This window comes from Taudactylus pleione, unplaced genomic scaffold, assembly GCF_031769625.1.
Source record: "Taudactylus pleione unplaced genomic scaffold, aTauple2 ptg000329l, whole genome shotgun sequence".
NCBI classification, from domain to species: Eukaryota; Metazoa; Chordata; class Amphibia; order Anura; family Myobatrachidae; genus Taudactylus; species Taudactylus pleione.
In genome coordinates, this window is record NW_028284730.1 from 1,270,530 (window position 1) to 1,286,249 (window position 15,720).

General features: G+C 40.8%; 1 protein-coding gene across 1 annotated transcript in view; it reads right to left on the minus strand.

Annotated features, from left to right (window-relative positions):
- The window catches only part of FAM178B (family with sequence similarity 178 member B), a 425,328-nt gene that overhangs the window by 321,536 nt on the left and 88,072 nt on the right, over positions 1 to 15,720 (minus strand). The window contains exon 10 of the mRNA XM_088443441.1: positions 13,038 to 13,140. Coding sequence (XP_088299567.1) covers positions 13,038 to 13,140 — 103 coding nt within the window. The remainder of the gene's footprint in view (positions 1 to 13,037; positions 13,141 to 15,720) is intronic.

A 15,720-nucleotide genomic window follows, 5' to 3' on the forward strand; every position in this document is an offset into this window, starting at 1 on the left:
AGTCTTGTTATTAAGTATTAAATGAAATAAAATGTCCTATTTGTATCAGCTACTCTTAATTTTCCAATTCACTAGGGTACTTATTATGTGCTCTATCCGAACATTAACTAGAATGCAGGATGAGGGTTGGATGAAAGGAAGGAAAAGAAGGCAATTTTGACAGAGAGGGGTATATTTACTAAAGTGCGGGTATTTAAAAGTGAATATGTTGCCCATAGCAACCAATCAGATTCTACCTATTATCTTCTAGAAGGTGCTAGATAAATGTTAAGAAGAATCTGATTGGTTGCTATGGGCAACATCTCCACTTCTAAAAACCCGCACTTTAGTAAATATACCCCACAGAGCGTTTAAATAAAAGAGAGGGGGAAAAAGTGTAAGCTGACAATAAAACAAAAAGAAATGGATATACAAATAATCAAAATATTGAAAGTAAATGTATATAACAAAAATAAAAATGTTGAAGAAAAATAAAAAAAATATACTGTGGAATAGGGGTGCAGCGAACCAATTTGGGCAAACATAGACAAACACTGATACAGAAAATATCAAATGGTTATAGTAGTCCACGGGTCTTGGTAAAACAATAGTAAGCTGTGGCCCGAATCAGAACAGACATGCTGTACAATACAGTATGTACAGTGTATTTACACTTTAATAGACAAAAGTCTGTACACATCATACTGATCTATGCAGTGCTTTGGACAAACCCGCCACTTACAGGCAGGTCTATTTATTTCTTCTATTCTATGATTCTTAGTAAACCCGTGATTTTATTCTTGTCTTTGTAAACCATACAATGTTTGGTCCAATGGTCTAATGAAGTCTATTGCAATCTAAACTTGTGTTTCACCGGCAATTTCAAAGCAGGTTTGTCTTTAGTAAATCTCCGATTTGCCATATCGAGGGGATATTGCAGAAAAATCCCAAATAGCCCTGTAGTATTCACTCCTTAGTTTTTGGCTTTGTTCTTCAAACGTCTTTGGGTTTCTAAAGTTCCTTTTGGAGTCTTTGCAGTGTTCTCCCCACACTATGCTGCACTACACTGACATTTCTGTACAACTATTAGGCTGTTTCACAGTGCCGGGTGGCAGGGGAATTTTGCCAGAGAAAGACACTGTGAAGACAACACTGCTGCTTTGGAATTGTCCTCCAGGAATATTCAGTATTCAATTTAGATGCTAGTACTTGTGGTTAGCAGATAGTTGTTACAGTCAACCTCATTTATGTAGGTTTTAGTTGAAGAAATTCCAGAAAAATCCAAAATAAAAAAAATCGAACACAAAACAGAAAAGAAAGCAATAAAACATCTACAGAAGAACAAAATCATTTACATCAAGACAGCAGACAAGTGAGAAGGTCTGGTGATTATGGACAAATGCAAGTACATCAAAGAAACAACAAGGTTACTGTTAAACAGCACTACATATGAACATCTACCCAAGTATCCAACAGAAAAAAAACAATCAAAAATTACAGAACCAATTAGAAGGTTTACATTTAGGAATCATTACTAAAACATAATATGACTACATTTAGAACTCCAATCCAATTCCAGTATTTTATCAAATGCCCAAGATACAAACCTTAACAATCCACCTGTATGTCCCATAATGTAGTATCTGGTATCAACTCCATCACTTATAACCTTTTGGGATACATAGATCATGTTTTACAACCATTAGTCACATCCCAAAGGAGCTACACAAAAGGCACAAAATCAGTTCTTCAATTCATATCCCAAATTACATGGAAAGACTCATATTCCTTAGTGATGTGTGACGCCAGGTCCTTCTACATATGTATCAAACACACAGATTGATGTGAACATACCTACTATTACCTCTGTATTAAATCAATCTACAAACCACACAAATCAATATCATTATGAGCAGCACTGAATATATCTTGGATCATGACTACTTTTGGTATGAATGTATATTCTTCAAACAATTAACAGGCACAGTTATGACAACCTACTTCACACCCAGTTATGCTAATTTAGTATTGACAAAGTGGGAAGCTGACCGGATCTGGAATATTAATCCATTTGAAAAGCATCTTAAAGGATAGATAAGATATATTGACGATATCCTCTTTATATGGGATGGAGATGCAACCACTCTCAAAATCCTTCTTCACATACATAAAAACAGACCACCACAATTTAAAACTCACTTCCAGTTACAACGAAGAAAATAAACATTTTTGTGATTTAGAAATCTTTGTAGAAAACAGCAGAACTGGGACAAAAACCTACATAAGAGGTCAACTGTAACAACTCACTGCTTGCCTCAAGTAACCATCATCCAAAGTGGATACACAATATCCATGAAGGACAATTCCAAAGACTCAAAAGGAACTGCAGTAGCCCAAAGACTTTTGAAGATCAAAACCAGAAATTAAAGGAGTGATTTAACGCAAGAAACTTTCAGGCACAAAATATAGACCACTCCCTAGCGAAAGTAAGACAAATCAATAGAGAAGACCTTATCAAGTTCAATGTTAGAACGAATGCCCAAAGCCCTCCAAAAAAATCCTTTATTACACAATAAAATAATTATACTAGAAAATTGGAACAGATTCGTAAGCCTGAACAAGGTCCTTAAAGAGATAATACTCACCAAATTAGTAATTATCTACAAAAAAGCACGCAATCTGAAAAACATAGACTTCAAGCTGCAATCCATTAGAGAACAAAAAAGAGGATAGAGGAAGTGCAGGATTCCATTTCTGCAACACCTGTGCAGGCTGCAAGAACCTTGGAAGTCTTACTACAAAAGCCATCACCTCTTTTCAATACAAAAACAAAGAGATCACTTCGCAAATCAAAAACCATATCAGTTGCAAAACAGAAGGGGTAATATACCTGCTAGAATGTCCATGTAAATACACAAAATAGACGCGCTACCACGAGAGATGCTGGTAAATGGGGTAGTCAGCACCAAAATACAGGGGAAAAAAACATATAATATAGAACCATTACTACTGATAATAATAGGTAAACAAATATGATGGACAGATTTCTAATAATTAGATCAACATGTGATTTATTGGACTAAAACATGCGCTCTTGTGCAATAATGAGATCTCTAATTAAAGACACAAATAATTAAAATATAAAATATGCATAGGAAATAACAAGGAAATAAAAACAATATATAGAATAGTAAAAATTCACCAATGTCAAATTTGGAATAGGACTCTCTCCACAGTGTCCCAGAATTAATGGGTGATAGCAGCACAACGTTACCAGTGGGCTAATAAAGCCTGGCAGGAAGTCCTCTGGCATCCAGCAATTAGTAATAAGGCTGAAGTGTGTTGACAAGGAATCATCCAAAGTGTATGAGGTGGTAACTTTTAAATAGGAAGTCCTCTGGCATCCAGCAAACACAGTGAGTAGGCTGAAGCACAATCCTTAAGGAATCCTTTTCAGGCTGCAAAGTTATTCCAAGGGGAGAGTTTGGAGTCCAAAATATATCCAGCAGATGGTAAATCCAAATAGGTGGTGAATGAATAAAGTCTCAACGCGTTTCTCTGAGCAATGACCGCTCAGCTTCCTCATGTGGCCTACAATATGAGAACTGCACAGAAAGAAACTGAGAACAATGATAAATTAACATATTTACAATAATTGGGGCCTCACAACCCACAATGTTTCAAACCTTTTCCTTTCACACCACAACAAAAACCCAAAAGGACTCTAATTCCTAGGAATTGAGTCGGTAAATAAGGATTGATGTGGAGGAGATTATACAGAAACCATTCCAAGAAGTAAAGTGCGATGGATTTATAAAATGAAAGGTTTATCACCACATGTTTTTAAATAAATATAATTGTGTTTTGTTATTGTGAATATATTATTGTATTAATCTGAAAAGGAAGGCTGTATAACCCTTATTACATCAGAAACTTGCCACCCAATCACATTAATCCTAACTGGACATAAGGATGCTTCCCCAGCCCGTGACAAATTCGTATTGACAAAATGTTGGATTTAGAGCCTCTTTGGCTTCCGTACCAAGCAGTAGTGACAGCCAACACAACATCAGCACGCCACACAGCCCAACTGAAGCTGCTTCAGGAACTCCTGCCTATTTCCGCTACTACAGAGAGGGGCTGCAGAGGGAGCACTTTCAGCAAGACATGGACACCGCAGCAATATGGACAGCTAGGGTAAGACAACTGGATTGTACTGACCCACAGACTCACTGCTTTCCAAGACCCATTCCCTGAAATAACTATAACCATTTGATATTTTCTGTACCAGTGTTTGTCTATGTTTGCCCAAATTGATTCGCTGCACCTCCATTCCACAGTATAATTTGTCCATTTTTCTTTTTAACATTTTTATTTTTCAACATTTTATTATTTACATTTACTTTTATTATTTTGATTATTTGTATATCTACAGTATTTCTACTTATTTTATTTTTCGTGTCTACTTCCTCCTCTTTTATTTCAACTTTATCTCTCTGTTCATTCAATTTTCCTCTTTTCATCCTACCAATATCATGTAGCACACCCACCTTCACATCTCTATTCAATATCCTAGCGATATAGAAAGTTGCTTCCCTCAATTTTACATTAGGAGCACTCAAATCTATATTTCTATATTAACTGTAATGCATTTTGCATTGTGTATTGCAATTTTTTGGCAATTTCAGAAGTCACAGTGGGACCATGCCCCAGTTTGAATTCAGGCACATCAGACACAGAAACAACAAGGGGAGGCAGCTGCAGCCAAGGGGATGGAGTCATAGCTCAAGACTTGTATATGCAAATTACTATGAATAAGTCGCAAAGATGCAATTTCTTTGAGTGGAATCCGTATACGTCTGACTTTAAATAAAACACAAGAGCCGCTGGCACTAACAATCCAATATTTTAAGGCATCATTAATCAGGTGGTTGTATAGCCGTATGCACATGTGTTTTTTCACCAATATCTTGTTGTCTAAGACAATTCTGGAATATATTGGAATATATAGTTAAAAGCTGTACAAAAAGTTATTGAAAGAGCTGTAGTATAGGGAGTATTGGGCCACAATGTTTCTGTTAAGAGCTGCCGTTGCATTTCATTACTCCCGTGGGTCCCGTCAGGTGGCTGTGGGATATACTGGTTCCAGCTGGGGCCATTAGCCGGGATGCCATCTATGTGCAGCACTCAGCTGCTGTGAATTTTTACATTAGGGAGCTGGTCTCCCTGCTTCCCTCCATTGGTGCAGGTCCCTGATAAAAGACAGTCAGCCCCACACATTACTGCCAGTGATAGCTTAGTCTTCGGTGTGACTAGGTGGTCCTGAGTCCTGGAATAATTCTACCTGCGTCTCTCAGTGCAGTGCGCTCCTGGTTATTCTAGTCTGTGCCAGGTTTGTCTTTAGCCCTGTCTCTGTTGCTGTTTATTATAGTTGTTTAGGCTCTGAGCAACTTTTACTCTGTTAACCCCTGCTGCATTTACCACCGGCAGGCTACTCCACCCTTAGCCCTGCTCAGCGACCGTGTCTGTTCATATTCGATTGTCTGGTTGCCAACTGTATGTCCAGCCCTGTGATTTGCCTTTGTGGCCCTACGGCCGTGGCTTGATAATGAGGTATCAGTCCTGCATCTGTAATTGTTTTGAATCCTCACTTTTGAGTACATTCTGCTATCTCCTGATAATTATATAAGTCCCTATTGTCCAGAAGGTTAATAACTGGCGGCATCCTCAGTACCGGTGAGTGTATGCAACGCTAAGGAACAACGGGTGGTTGTTATAGGCAGAAGCCCTTCCTATTGTGACTCTAGACATCTTATAGAAATTATTTAGGACTATCATAACAGTTTAGCACTGAGTTTCCCTGGCCAAAGACTTTAGGAACCAAATGCTACAACTCCACGTGACAAGGCTTTGTAATTTAGTAAACAGTTTGAACTGGATGAGCCACAGCAAAGTAAATCAGGGAAACAGGAGCTATTACTAATACTACAAGCTCACTATTGTGAATGGGATAAGGACAAATAATCAATTAACCTTTCTCATTGTGTGTGCCTGCTAACACGGTGTGACACTTGAGGTGACAAAAGGATAACTGGATTTGTAACCAATGGTTTTGGACAGAAGAGCGAATACCCAGGGTGGTTAAGTATGAATGCACACTTTGATGGTTGGAATGAATAGGGAGACAACAAGAGACTTGCTACTGTAACACATTCTGAAACACCAGATTTCAATCTAATAAAATCTATAGCATGAAATGAAACAAGCTACATAAATAAATAAGCACTCTCCCAATTCACTTGCAATTCATTAGAAACGGATTTGCGCCAATGTCGCAAGTTAACTCAGCAGTGTGCGACCTATGTGAAGTGCACAAAAGAATGCGGAAATCATGATGAACCCCCAAAAAGTGTCAAATAAGAACAAGACAGTGTAGAAGGCTATAGGTGGCCATAAGCAAAGTATTGGAGCAGATAAATGGTGTCAATGGTAATTTTTTTTTTACTTTTACAAATGATTGAATAATGATAGCCAGAGAGTGTTTTTCAGCAAATAAACGTGTCTTGTGTACTTGAGGTGATATTAAACTGTCTCAGTAGTGATTTTTAAGTGTGTACTGTATGTACAAGCTTGCAAAAAAAAAAAAACAACTCCAATCTGCAGGTTCAGAAACTCCTTTCCCATTAATACAGCTTTCCATCATTTAACCCATATTTCTGCTTTTTAGAGAAAATGGTGTGTCTTTATGACTAGCTTTACCTATTTAAAAAAACTCTAAATATATTACTATTCATTATAGGGGCATCCCAGGTGTACTGCATTGCTTCCCGACATTTTTACCTTTATATGAGAATGTTTCTCTACTTTACAGCTACCATGGAGGTGTGAGCTAAAATGTGTGTTAAATCCCTTTGAGACCCGCATTATGCAGATTTCTAATTGACTAGTAAAAACTCATGGCCTGCGTTAAACAATTTTTGGATGAGAAAAAGCCGGGGGAGGAGAGAGGGTGGAGGAGGATTAGGTAGTGGTTTTGTTGGTAAGTGGGGGTGGGTAGTGGGAAGGGGGTAGGTGAGTGTATGGATAAGGGTGTGTACCTGAAGTGTGGGTGGTGGGGAGGGGGAGAATGCAGGAACTAAGGTGGGAGTACCAATTCTTACCTGAGAGATGAACTGTATAGAGGGTTGGTAAGGTGCGCTCTCTGCTGGTGTGGGATAAGGAGATGGTGGTATGTGTACAGTGTAGTGTTGAAAACAGAGAGACTGACGCTATGGTGTCGGGTCAAATGGTTTATTTAGTAGGCACAGTGCTGCTAAAGAATAAGACCCAGGGGTGGGTGGGGTGGATGAGGGTGGCTTGCTCGGGGGGAAGGTTGGTGGACACTTTCAAGGGGCTCCTTACCGTGTGGTTCAGGACCAGCACGTCGTCCCTGCTGGACCTATGGTTGACAGTCTTACGGTCCCGGCGGTGGTGTGGTGGAAGTCTCTGAAGGTGTGAGTAGGTGGCGGCATCCTGCACTTGTGCAACTTACCTACCGGTAGGGTGCCTGGTTGCGGCGTTGTGATCGGGGAGGGTGATATTGAGGCAGTCTCTTATGTGGAGTATATCGCTGGTCACCTGGGTGCTGTTCACGCTGCCCACTTCTGGGTGGGTGCTCCTGAAAGTGTTGCTCGCGGCTGTTCCTGGTGTTGAGGTGACCATGGGTGCAATATTCTTTCTTTGAGGCACTCTGTGATGCTGAGGTCCAGACTGGTGGTGTCTGGACTGGTTGTGCAGCTGGACCCGGATGGAGTCTGTGGGCCATGCGGCTGGTGGCTAATTGCGGGCTGCCAGGGGCTCCACTGACCACGCGGTTGGGTGCCGCGGGTCAGGTCTGGGATCCTCGAAAGTCTGGCGGGAGGCCGGGGGTGGTGTGGAACCACGGTGGGGGTGCCGCTCGCTGGAGGTGCTGGCAGCTCCCTGGACCACTGTAGTATGGTGGCTGGCTCGGGCGCGAGTTGGCGGGTAAGAGGCCGGGAGTGCTGGGGTCCCAGGGTGGGGATGCCGGTGCTGGCGGCTCCCTTGACGAGGCAGGCTCCCGTGCGGGCTGGGTGGGAGTGCGAGCGGGCGCACGGGCAGAGGGCTCCTGACGGGGGTGGTGCAGTGGCTGATCCGGTCTTGGTGGGAGGTGTGCAGCGGTGGCTGAGGATGGACATATCTCCAACGTGTTTTGGCTTATGCCTTCTTCAAGGAGCCACCAGCCGCATGGCCCACAGACTCCATCCGGGTCCGGCTGCACCACCGGTCCAGACACTACCAGTCTGGACCTCAGCATCACAGAGTGCCTTAAAGAAAGAACATTGCACCCACGGTCACCTCCACAGCAGGAGCAGCCGCGAGCAACACTTTCAGGAGCACCCATCCCTGGGTCTTATTCTTTAGCAGCACTGTACCTACTATTTAAACCATTTGACCCGACACCATTGCGTCAGTCTATATTTTTTCAAAACTACACTGTACACATAGCACCATCTACTTATCCCACACCAGCAGAGAGCGCCCCTTACCAATCCTCTATACAAATAGACAAAATAGATAACAGTGCTAGTGAGAGGTGTATTTGATCATTTATAAAGTGGGGTTTAAGTCATTTTACCCTAAAATCAAAATAAATTATAATAAATTATATATAGATACACATGGTTTGATTAAAAACATTTATTAGACACACTATGAGGAGTGACGATATAGGCAAATGGATAAATAGATAAATATGTTAGTAAATATAAAAACAATTAACGATATTTGGCGTTTTGCTTGTTGGGGTATCCTGCACTTCAATAATAGTCACTGTTGTGGAAAAGGTATACAAAAGATCCTTATGTCCCGGTATAATATCCAGGAATATTAGGAAGGTAGAGGTATTACCATTTCTGGCAGCATTAACAAGGTGTCCTCGCAAAAATTAATCCAGTGATGATGGAAATATCCAGTGGTATTTCTACTCAGAGAGGGGCTGGTCCGGATCTGTATATGAAAAAACAAAGCAATCCTTTCCTCGTATAAAACCAGTGAGTGGGGGATCCGATAATGTGGGCTCAACGCGTTTCCGTGTGGCAGTGACCCACAGCTTCATCAGGAGCAGAGTATCTATTTTGTCTTATATCAAGGAGATTAACACCCTCCTTTTAACAGCTGCTTATTGATAAGCGCCACTCTGATTTCTTTTGTGGTTTTGCCAAATAGAGCTTTCCAGGTAGCATTACACCGCTGTCTTACAATCTATGCTTCTTTAGGATTGTACCTGACTCTCATTCGATGCAGTTGCTGCTCCCTGCTATTGGCAGACAACACTGCCTTTGTATCTACGAGTGCCTGTTTCTTGTGTTTATAAACTAACAGTGTCATACACAGCATATATACAGTACAGAGGGGTAATTCTAAAATAGTCTGATTCCAGCCCTGCAATATTTTTACACAGCAAGCTCCACCATACGGCCTCTCATCATCTATTATCATACAAAATATTGGTGGCAACTTCCAGCAGCATTTGTATTGAGTGTCTGGTACAATTTCAAACATTTTTCAATGTTGAATCAAGTCTGCAGTGGGCCAATTACACTATTCAATTACAGCTCTGTGATGGGGAAACGCCAAGAATATAAACTGCACATTAATGGGCGTCTGTTGCACTGAAGTGACTTGCAATGTGCTAATTTATTACTATACATTTCCATCTGGTATGCATGCATTTCCAATGTATTTGGACATGAAATCCCTTATGGTTTTATTTATAATTCTATTCATAATGGCATTTATTGTAGTCTGTATATTTGTTGTCATGTAATGCCATTGTTGTATTATTTGTAGCATTGTAATAGGTCATTTATATAAGCATTTTACAGAACTATATTTTTGTTAATATATTTATATTTTATAATTATTATTATTATAATTATTATTATTTTTTTTTACTGTATGTGCTGCTCCAATCTTACCCCTATGTCATTTGTTAGAAATGTGAACAAAATATATTAAATCAATTTGCGCTAATCAAAAATGAATAAAAAATGTGTATACAAAATATATTCATATATACTCAGGAGGTCGTATAAGTGAATATAAAATTTAATTTAATAATCTAATATACAATGCATACTAAAGAAAATATCTATCTAAAATACAACCGGTTGTATCTTAATATATCTAACCCAAATACATGAGTATATCATAAAATACTTAGTACCTTGACTGCATAAAAATGAACAACTAATGTAAAAATACAACTTGAGTTATAATAATAGCCCCATGGTATTGTGTCTAATGAGACTGAAAAGTGCAGGATAATGCTCCTGTCATTTAGGTGATAGCTTGCAAGCAAATGGAGATCCTGGTAGTCCCGTATTTTTCTTCACCTGGGCTCCTGATCCACTAATGCGTTTCGCTCCTGTGTAATGGGAGCTTTTTCAAAGACTCTTTGAAAAAGCTCCCATTACACAGGAGCAAAATGCTTTGCATCGCACAGGACTTTGGCGGTCATCATATCCTGAGAGCAGTGACTATTGACTTGTTTCACTTCACTTGCCACATTATACCAGAAGTGATAAGCTGGTATCTTTCTCTGGACTAAGGCCCTCATTCAGAGCCGCTCGTTAGCGGCAGTACGCTCGTTCCGAGCGATGTTTGCACATCTGCGCATGCGTACGGTTTTTAGTACGCATGCGCGAACCAGTCAGTGCGGCCGAAAATCGTTGGTACGCAATATAGCGAGGGCCTGCTATTTTGAGTGACAGAATGAGGCGTATGTGGGTGGTAACAGGGGAAGGTGCTTGAAAATGGGGAGTGGAGATCCGAACGCAGCAGCGTCATTGACCATGTCACTGGGTTATTTTATAGCCAGAACTGCTCGCAAATTTGTGGTAGCAAACACCAACCACAAGAATAGCGAACAGTTCATACGCTGGTCGATGTACTCGATTAATCTAATAAATAGCGGACATGACGTAGGATGCGAGCGGCCAGGGGGCGTTTTTAACAAATAAACGAGCGTATGTTTTGCTCGCTCGTTCAGACTTAGAGGTGTGAACAGACTGCAATGTGCGTACGGATCATTTGAATAGCCACCCCTTGTTTTTAAACGAGCGACCACAAATAGCGAACGGCTCTGAATGAGGGCCTAAGACTTTTATATTTTATATCTAGCGGCCAGCAACTTGAAGAATGGATGGAGTGACTTGAGAGTCGGTGGTGAGGCTTTGAGAGCCGAAGGTGCGGCTTTGAGCGCTGATGATGCGATTTTGAATGCTGATGGTGCCAATTAGAGCCGATGGTGCGGCTTTGAGCGCCAATGGTGCGGCTTAGAGCCGATGGTGCAGCTCAAAGCCGGTAGTACAATTTGAAGAGTTGACGGAGTTGCTCGAGAGCCGGTGGTGCGGCTTTGAGAGCCAATGGTGAGGCTTTGAGCACTGATGATGTGGCTTTGAGCGCTGATGGCGTGGCTTAGAGCTGATGGGGCGGCTTTGAGAACAGATGGTGCGCCTTAGAGCCGATGGTGCGGCTTAGAGCCGGTGGTTCAATTTGGAGAATTGATGGAGCGGCTTTAGAGCCGGTGATGTGGCTTTGAGAGCCGGTAGCAGCTTGTAAGCTGATGGAACGGCTAGAGAGCTGGTAGCAGCTTGGAGGCTGACGGAGCGGCTGGAGAGCCGGTGGAGCAGCTAGAGAGCCGGTAGCAGCTTGGAAGCTGACAGAGCGGCTAGAGAGCCAGTGGAGCAGCTAGAGAGCCGGTAGCAGTTTGGAGGCTGACAGAACGGCTAGCGAGCCAGTGGAGCGGCTAGGGAGCTGGTAGCAGCTTGGAGGCTGATGGAGCGACTAGGGAGCCAGTAGCAGCTTGGAGGCTGATGGAGCAGCTAGAGAGCCATAGAAACAGGATTCACAACAATCAGGATTAACAATAACGCTGACCATGCAGCAGAGCCGAGAGATCCACAATAAACGCTATAGTCGGCGAGGCGGCAAAAGGGCGGTGTGCACAAATAGGAGCAGGAACCACTCATGCCATGTTGTGGATAACACATGCCATCCTGCGGCGTCTGGATCGCCTAGCAACCAACGGAACAGCACCAGGAACAATACTGCCAGAAGGAGGAACATTGCTGGATAGGAACAAGTCGTGAGCGCGACTTGTAACACATGCAATAGACACTCAACTTTTTCTAAACAAGGTAGTTGTCCACCAAATCAATATTTTAAAGAAAATTGTAAATAAACCCTATATTCTAAAAGGAAATGTATTTGATATGATTAAATATGCTTTCATATGTTGCTCTAGGCAGCTTTAGCGGCGCCCCTCATATCCGGGCGCCCTAGGCAGCTGCCTGAAGCTGCCTAAAAGTAGCACTTGCATCGCAGCTGCTTTTTTTTCTGCATTTAGATTCTCTTCTTTTACTTGAAGTTTGGGGTTTCCTTTATTTCCACCATTTTTCCCAAGTACCTTTCCAAAATAACTAATGTAATGTTTATTTTCCAGAAAAGTTTGGGATTTATGGCTTTCAGAGGTGGCTCCAAAGTGTAGTTCTTAAGTTTCCTGGCTACCACAGACACCTGCTTAGCTGAGTTCCTCATGTGTTAAGCCTGCTGATTACTGTGTTCCACCCAGCCTCAGTAATTATACTATACTATATTTGGGAATACAAAAAACTTGACTTCCCCCAAGTGATCCCTGACATAACAAAAATTGTTTTAAATTGTTTGACTATTAAAAGGAAACAGTAACGTGAAATCAGTTCTATCAAAGTATTTACATATAACTATATGACGGTTAAAATAATCACCTTTGCATGAACTGGTATTGAAGTGGTGGTGGGATGGGGGTGGACATGCTTCTAGAGAACGATGATAACAATCTTGCCAGTCAGCATTGACTAACCAGCCACTCTCTCTTCATGTTGCTAATGTAGCATTAACCATGTAGGATAAAAGGCTCCAACATGAGCAAGTGTCTCATTCTGTATCTGACACTTCAACATTGAACACTTACCATAGTATTTAAGTATGAAGTCTAGTAGAACCTTATAGTTTACCTGAAACAGCCATTGTAGCACAGGATGAGGACAATGTCGGCGGTGGTACAGGATGCTGAGAAATTCAACTTGCACAAGTAAAATCTGATAGGTAAATCCAGAGCTAGAGACAATGAACACATATTTCTAGTTAGAAATACAAAGACTTAAGTGAAAACATTACCTACAGTACAGCCTCTCAACCACAGTTATTATTTCATTTCATTGTTATGATTGTATATGATTCATTGTTATACGATTGCATATGAATGCAATTTTGCATATAAATTCTAACTAAAAGCAACAATCTTCTTTCTAAAAGATCAATCATACAACTTATTAAAAAGTAACATATTCAATGAGACAATGCCTGATGCAGATGTACAGATCACAAATGTCAGAGCACTGGAACACAGAAAAAGAAGGTTCTCATTGGGCCTTACAACTGATTGTCTCAATGAAATCCTGCCACTTCCATAATCTAGGAAATGTATTACATAACCTCCTATGTCTTTGTGTGCACAGTTGCTACAATATACATAGTACCTGTTTCATTTATAATTGCACACAGTATATAGTCATCCAGACTGCAATAAGTCACATACACCCTGTGGTCACTTTCTTAGGTACCTTTCTAGTACTGGGTTTGCACCTGGAACAGCCTAATTCTTCCTGGCATGGATTCAACAAGGTGCTGGAAACATTCCTTACAGGTTCTGGACCAAAATGACAAACTAACATCAAGCAGGTGATGCAGATTTGTTGGCTGCTTACTCATGCTACGAATCTCCCTTTCCTCCACCACTCAAAGGTGGTCTATTGGATAAAGTTCTGGTGCCTGTTGAGGCCATTGAAGTACACATATCCCATGTCTGTGGACCCAGGTTGAAATGACATGTGCTTTGTCACATGGCACATTATCCTGCTGGAAGCAGCCATTGCAAGATGAGCAGACTGTGCTCAGTTGGCATCAAGGGGCCTAATTTGCAATAAAAAATTCCAAAGACCATTACACTACCACCACAAGCCTGAACTGATGATACAAGGCAAGATGGAGCCATCAATTTATATTTTTACACCTAACTAAGGCACGTGGCAGCAGGGAATAGGACGAACCTAATGTTGCCACCTACATTTTTATAATATTCCCGTTAACAGTTTTGGTCAGTCTGTGAACACTGCCACCTCAGTTTCCTATTCTTTTCTGATGGCAATGGAATCCCATGTAATCTTCTGCTATATAGTGCTAGGGATTGACATTGAAAAGTGATGGTTTGCAACCATTGATTTTCCCGATTCAATGGAAAAGTTTATTCCATTCAATATCGAGATTGTGATGGCTGCCACCATCGCTTACAATGTCCATCCGATGGTAAAGTAGCAGTTTTCAGCTGTGAACACCCGGAAGCCGTGTGCACAGCACAGCTCTACTGCGCATGTGCACAATTCGAACACCGATGATTAAACCATCACTACTTTCCTTGTGATGACTACACGCCATTGCAAGGGAAGTTGTGATGACAACATCAAAGCCACTATTTGAAGGCTATCCCTATATAGTTTATCCAGTTTTAAGGTTCTGAATGTGCTGTGTATTCAGAGATGCCTATGCCTTTATATATAATATTTGAGTTTTCCTGTCTACTTGAATCAGTCTGGTCATTCTCCTCTGACCTTTACACCTACAGAATTGCCACCCAGTGGATATTTTTTATTTTGTGCAAATCTTCCTGTAAACTCTAGAGACCATTAGACACTCAAACCACCCTGTCTGGCATAAAGAATAATTCCATGGTCAAAGTCACTTAGATCATATTTTTTACCCATGTTGGTTTTTGGTCTAAACAACAGCAGAACCTACTGACCATATCTGCAGATGTACAGATGTACCAATATACAGTAGTGGCACTGAGGGTATGTTACCTACCATAAATAGACCTTCAGAAACTCACACAAAACCTTTATGGTACAATGATTGTTCACATTGGGCAATGATCGTGTCAGATATGTTAGTACATATAAATTGACCTGTCTAATCTTAATTACTGAATGAAAATGCTTTAGTTATGTTGTGAGTTGAAAAATAATGCAGTAATGTACAATTATAAAAATTTGGATTAGTAAACACAGAAATGTACAATCAAAAACTTAAAAAGATGTGTTTGGAGGGAAACTAAATGCTGATTCTTGAAGTTTTTATTATTTTAAAGCAAACCTTAATCCATTACTATTATCTACTTCCAGCTCAGTACTTGATAGTTGTACATTATTGATTATTCAGACATTTAAATTATTCAACTGGTGCAAACAAGTCAATCAACTTGTAAGTCTAATACTGTATATACTAATACCTCAATTGAAATGCCTGTTTGATATTCTGACATTAAAGCAACCATGCTTCGCTGCTACTACCAGCTATTACTATTACTGCGCAATTGGCTTAGAGGCTGGTGAAATAGCGTGACTGACAATTATATCAGAAGGGCAGTCAGTACATGTAGTTGTCCAAGCTGGTATCAAAATAAATATGGTAAGCAGGCCTGGAGCATCTGCTGTCATTCCTACATGAATAATCAATTGGACATTTTATCCCTTTCACAGTTTACTTGAATCGCCTCTATTGTCAGTGGCCTGGAATATTGTAAGGTCGTCCATCGCAATAAATGACTTAAGAGACAGCTAATAAAGCAGTTCTTTGTTCATT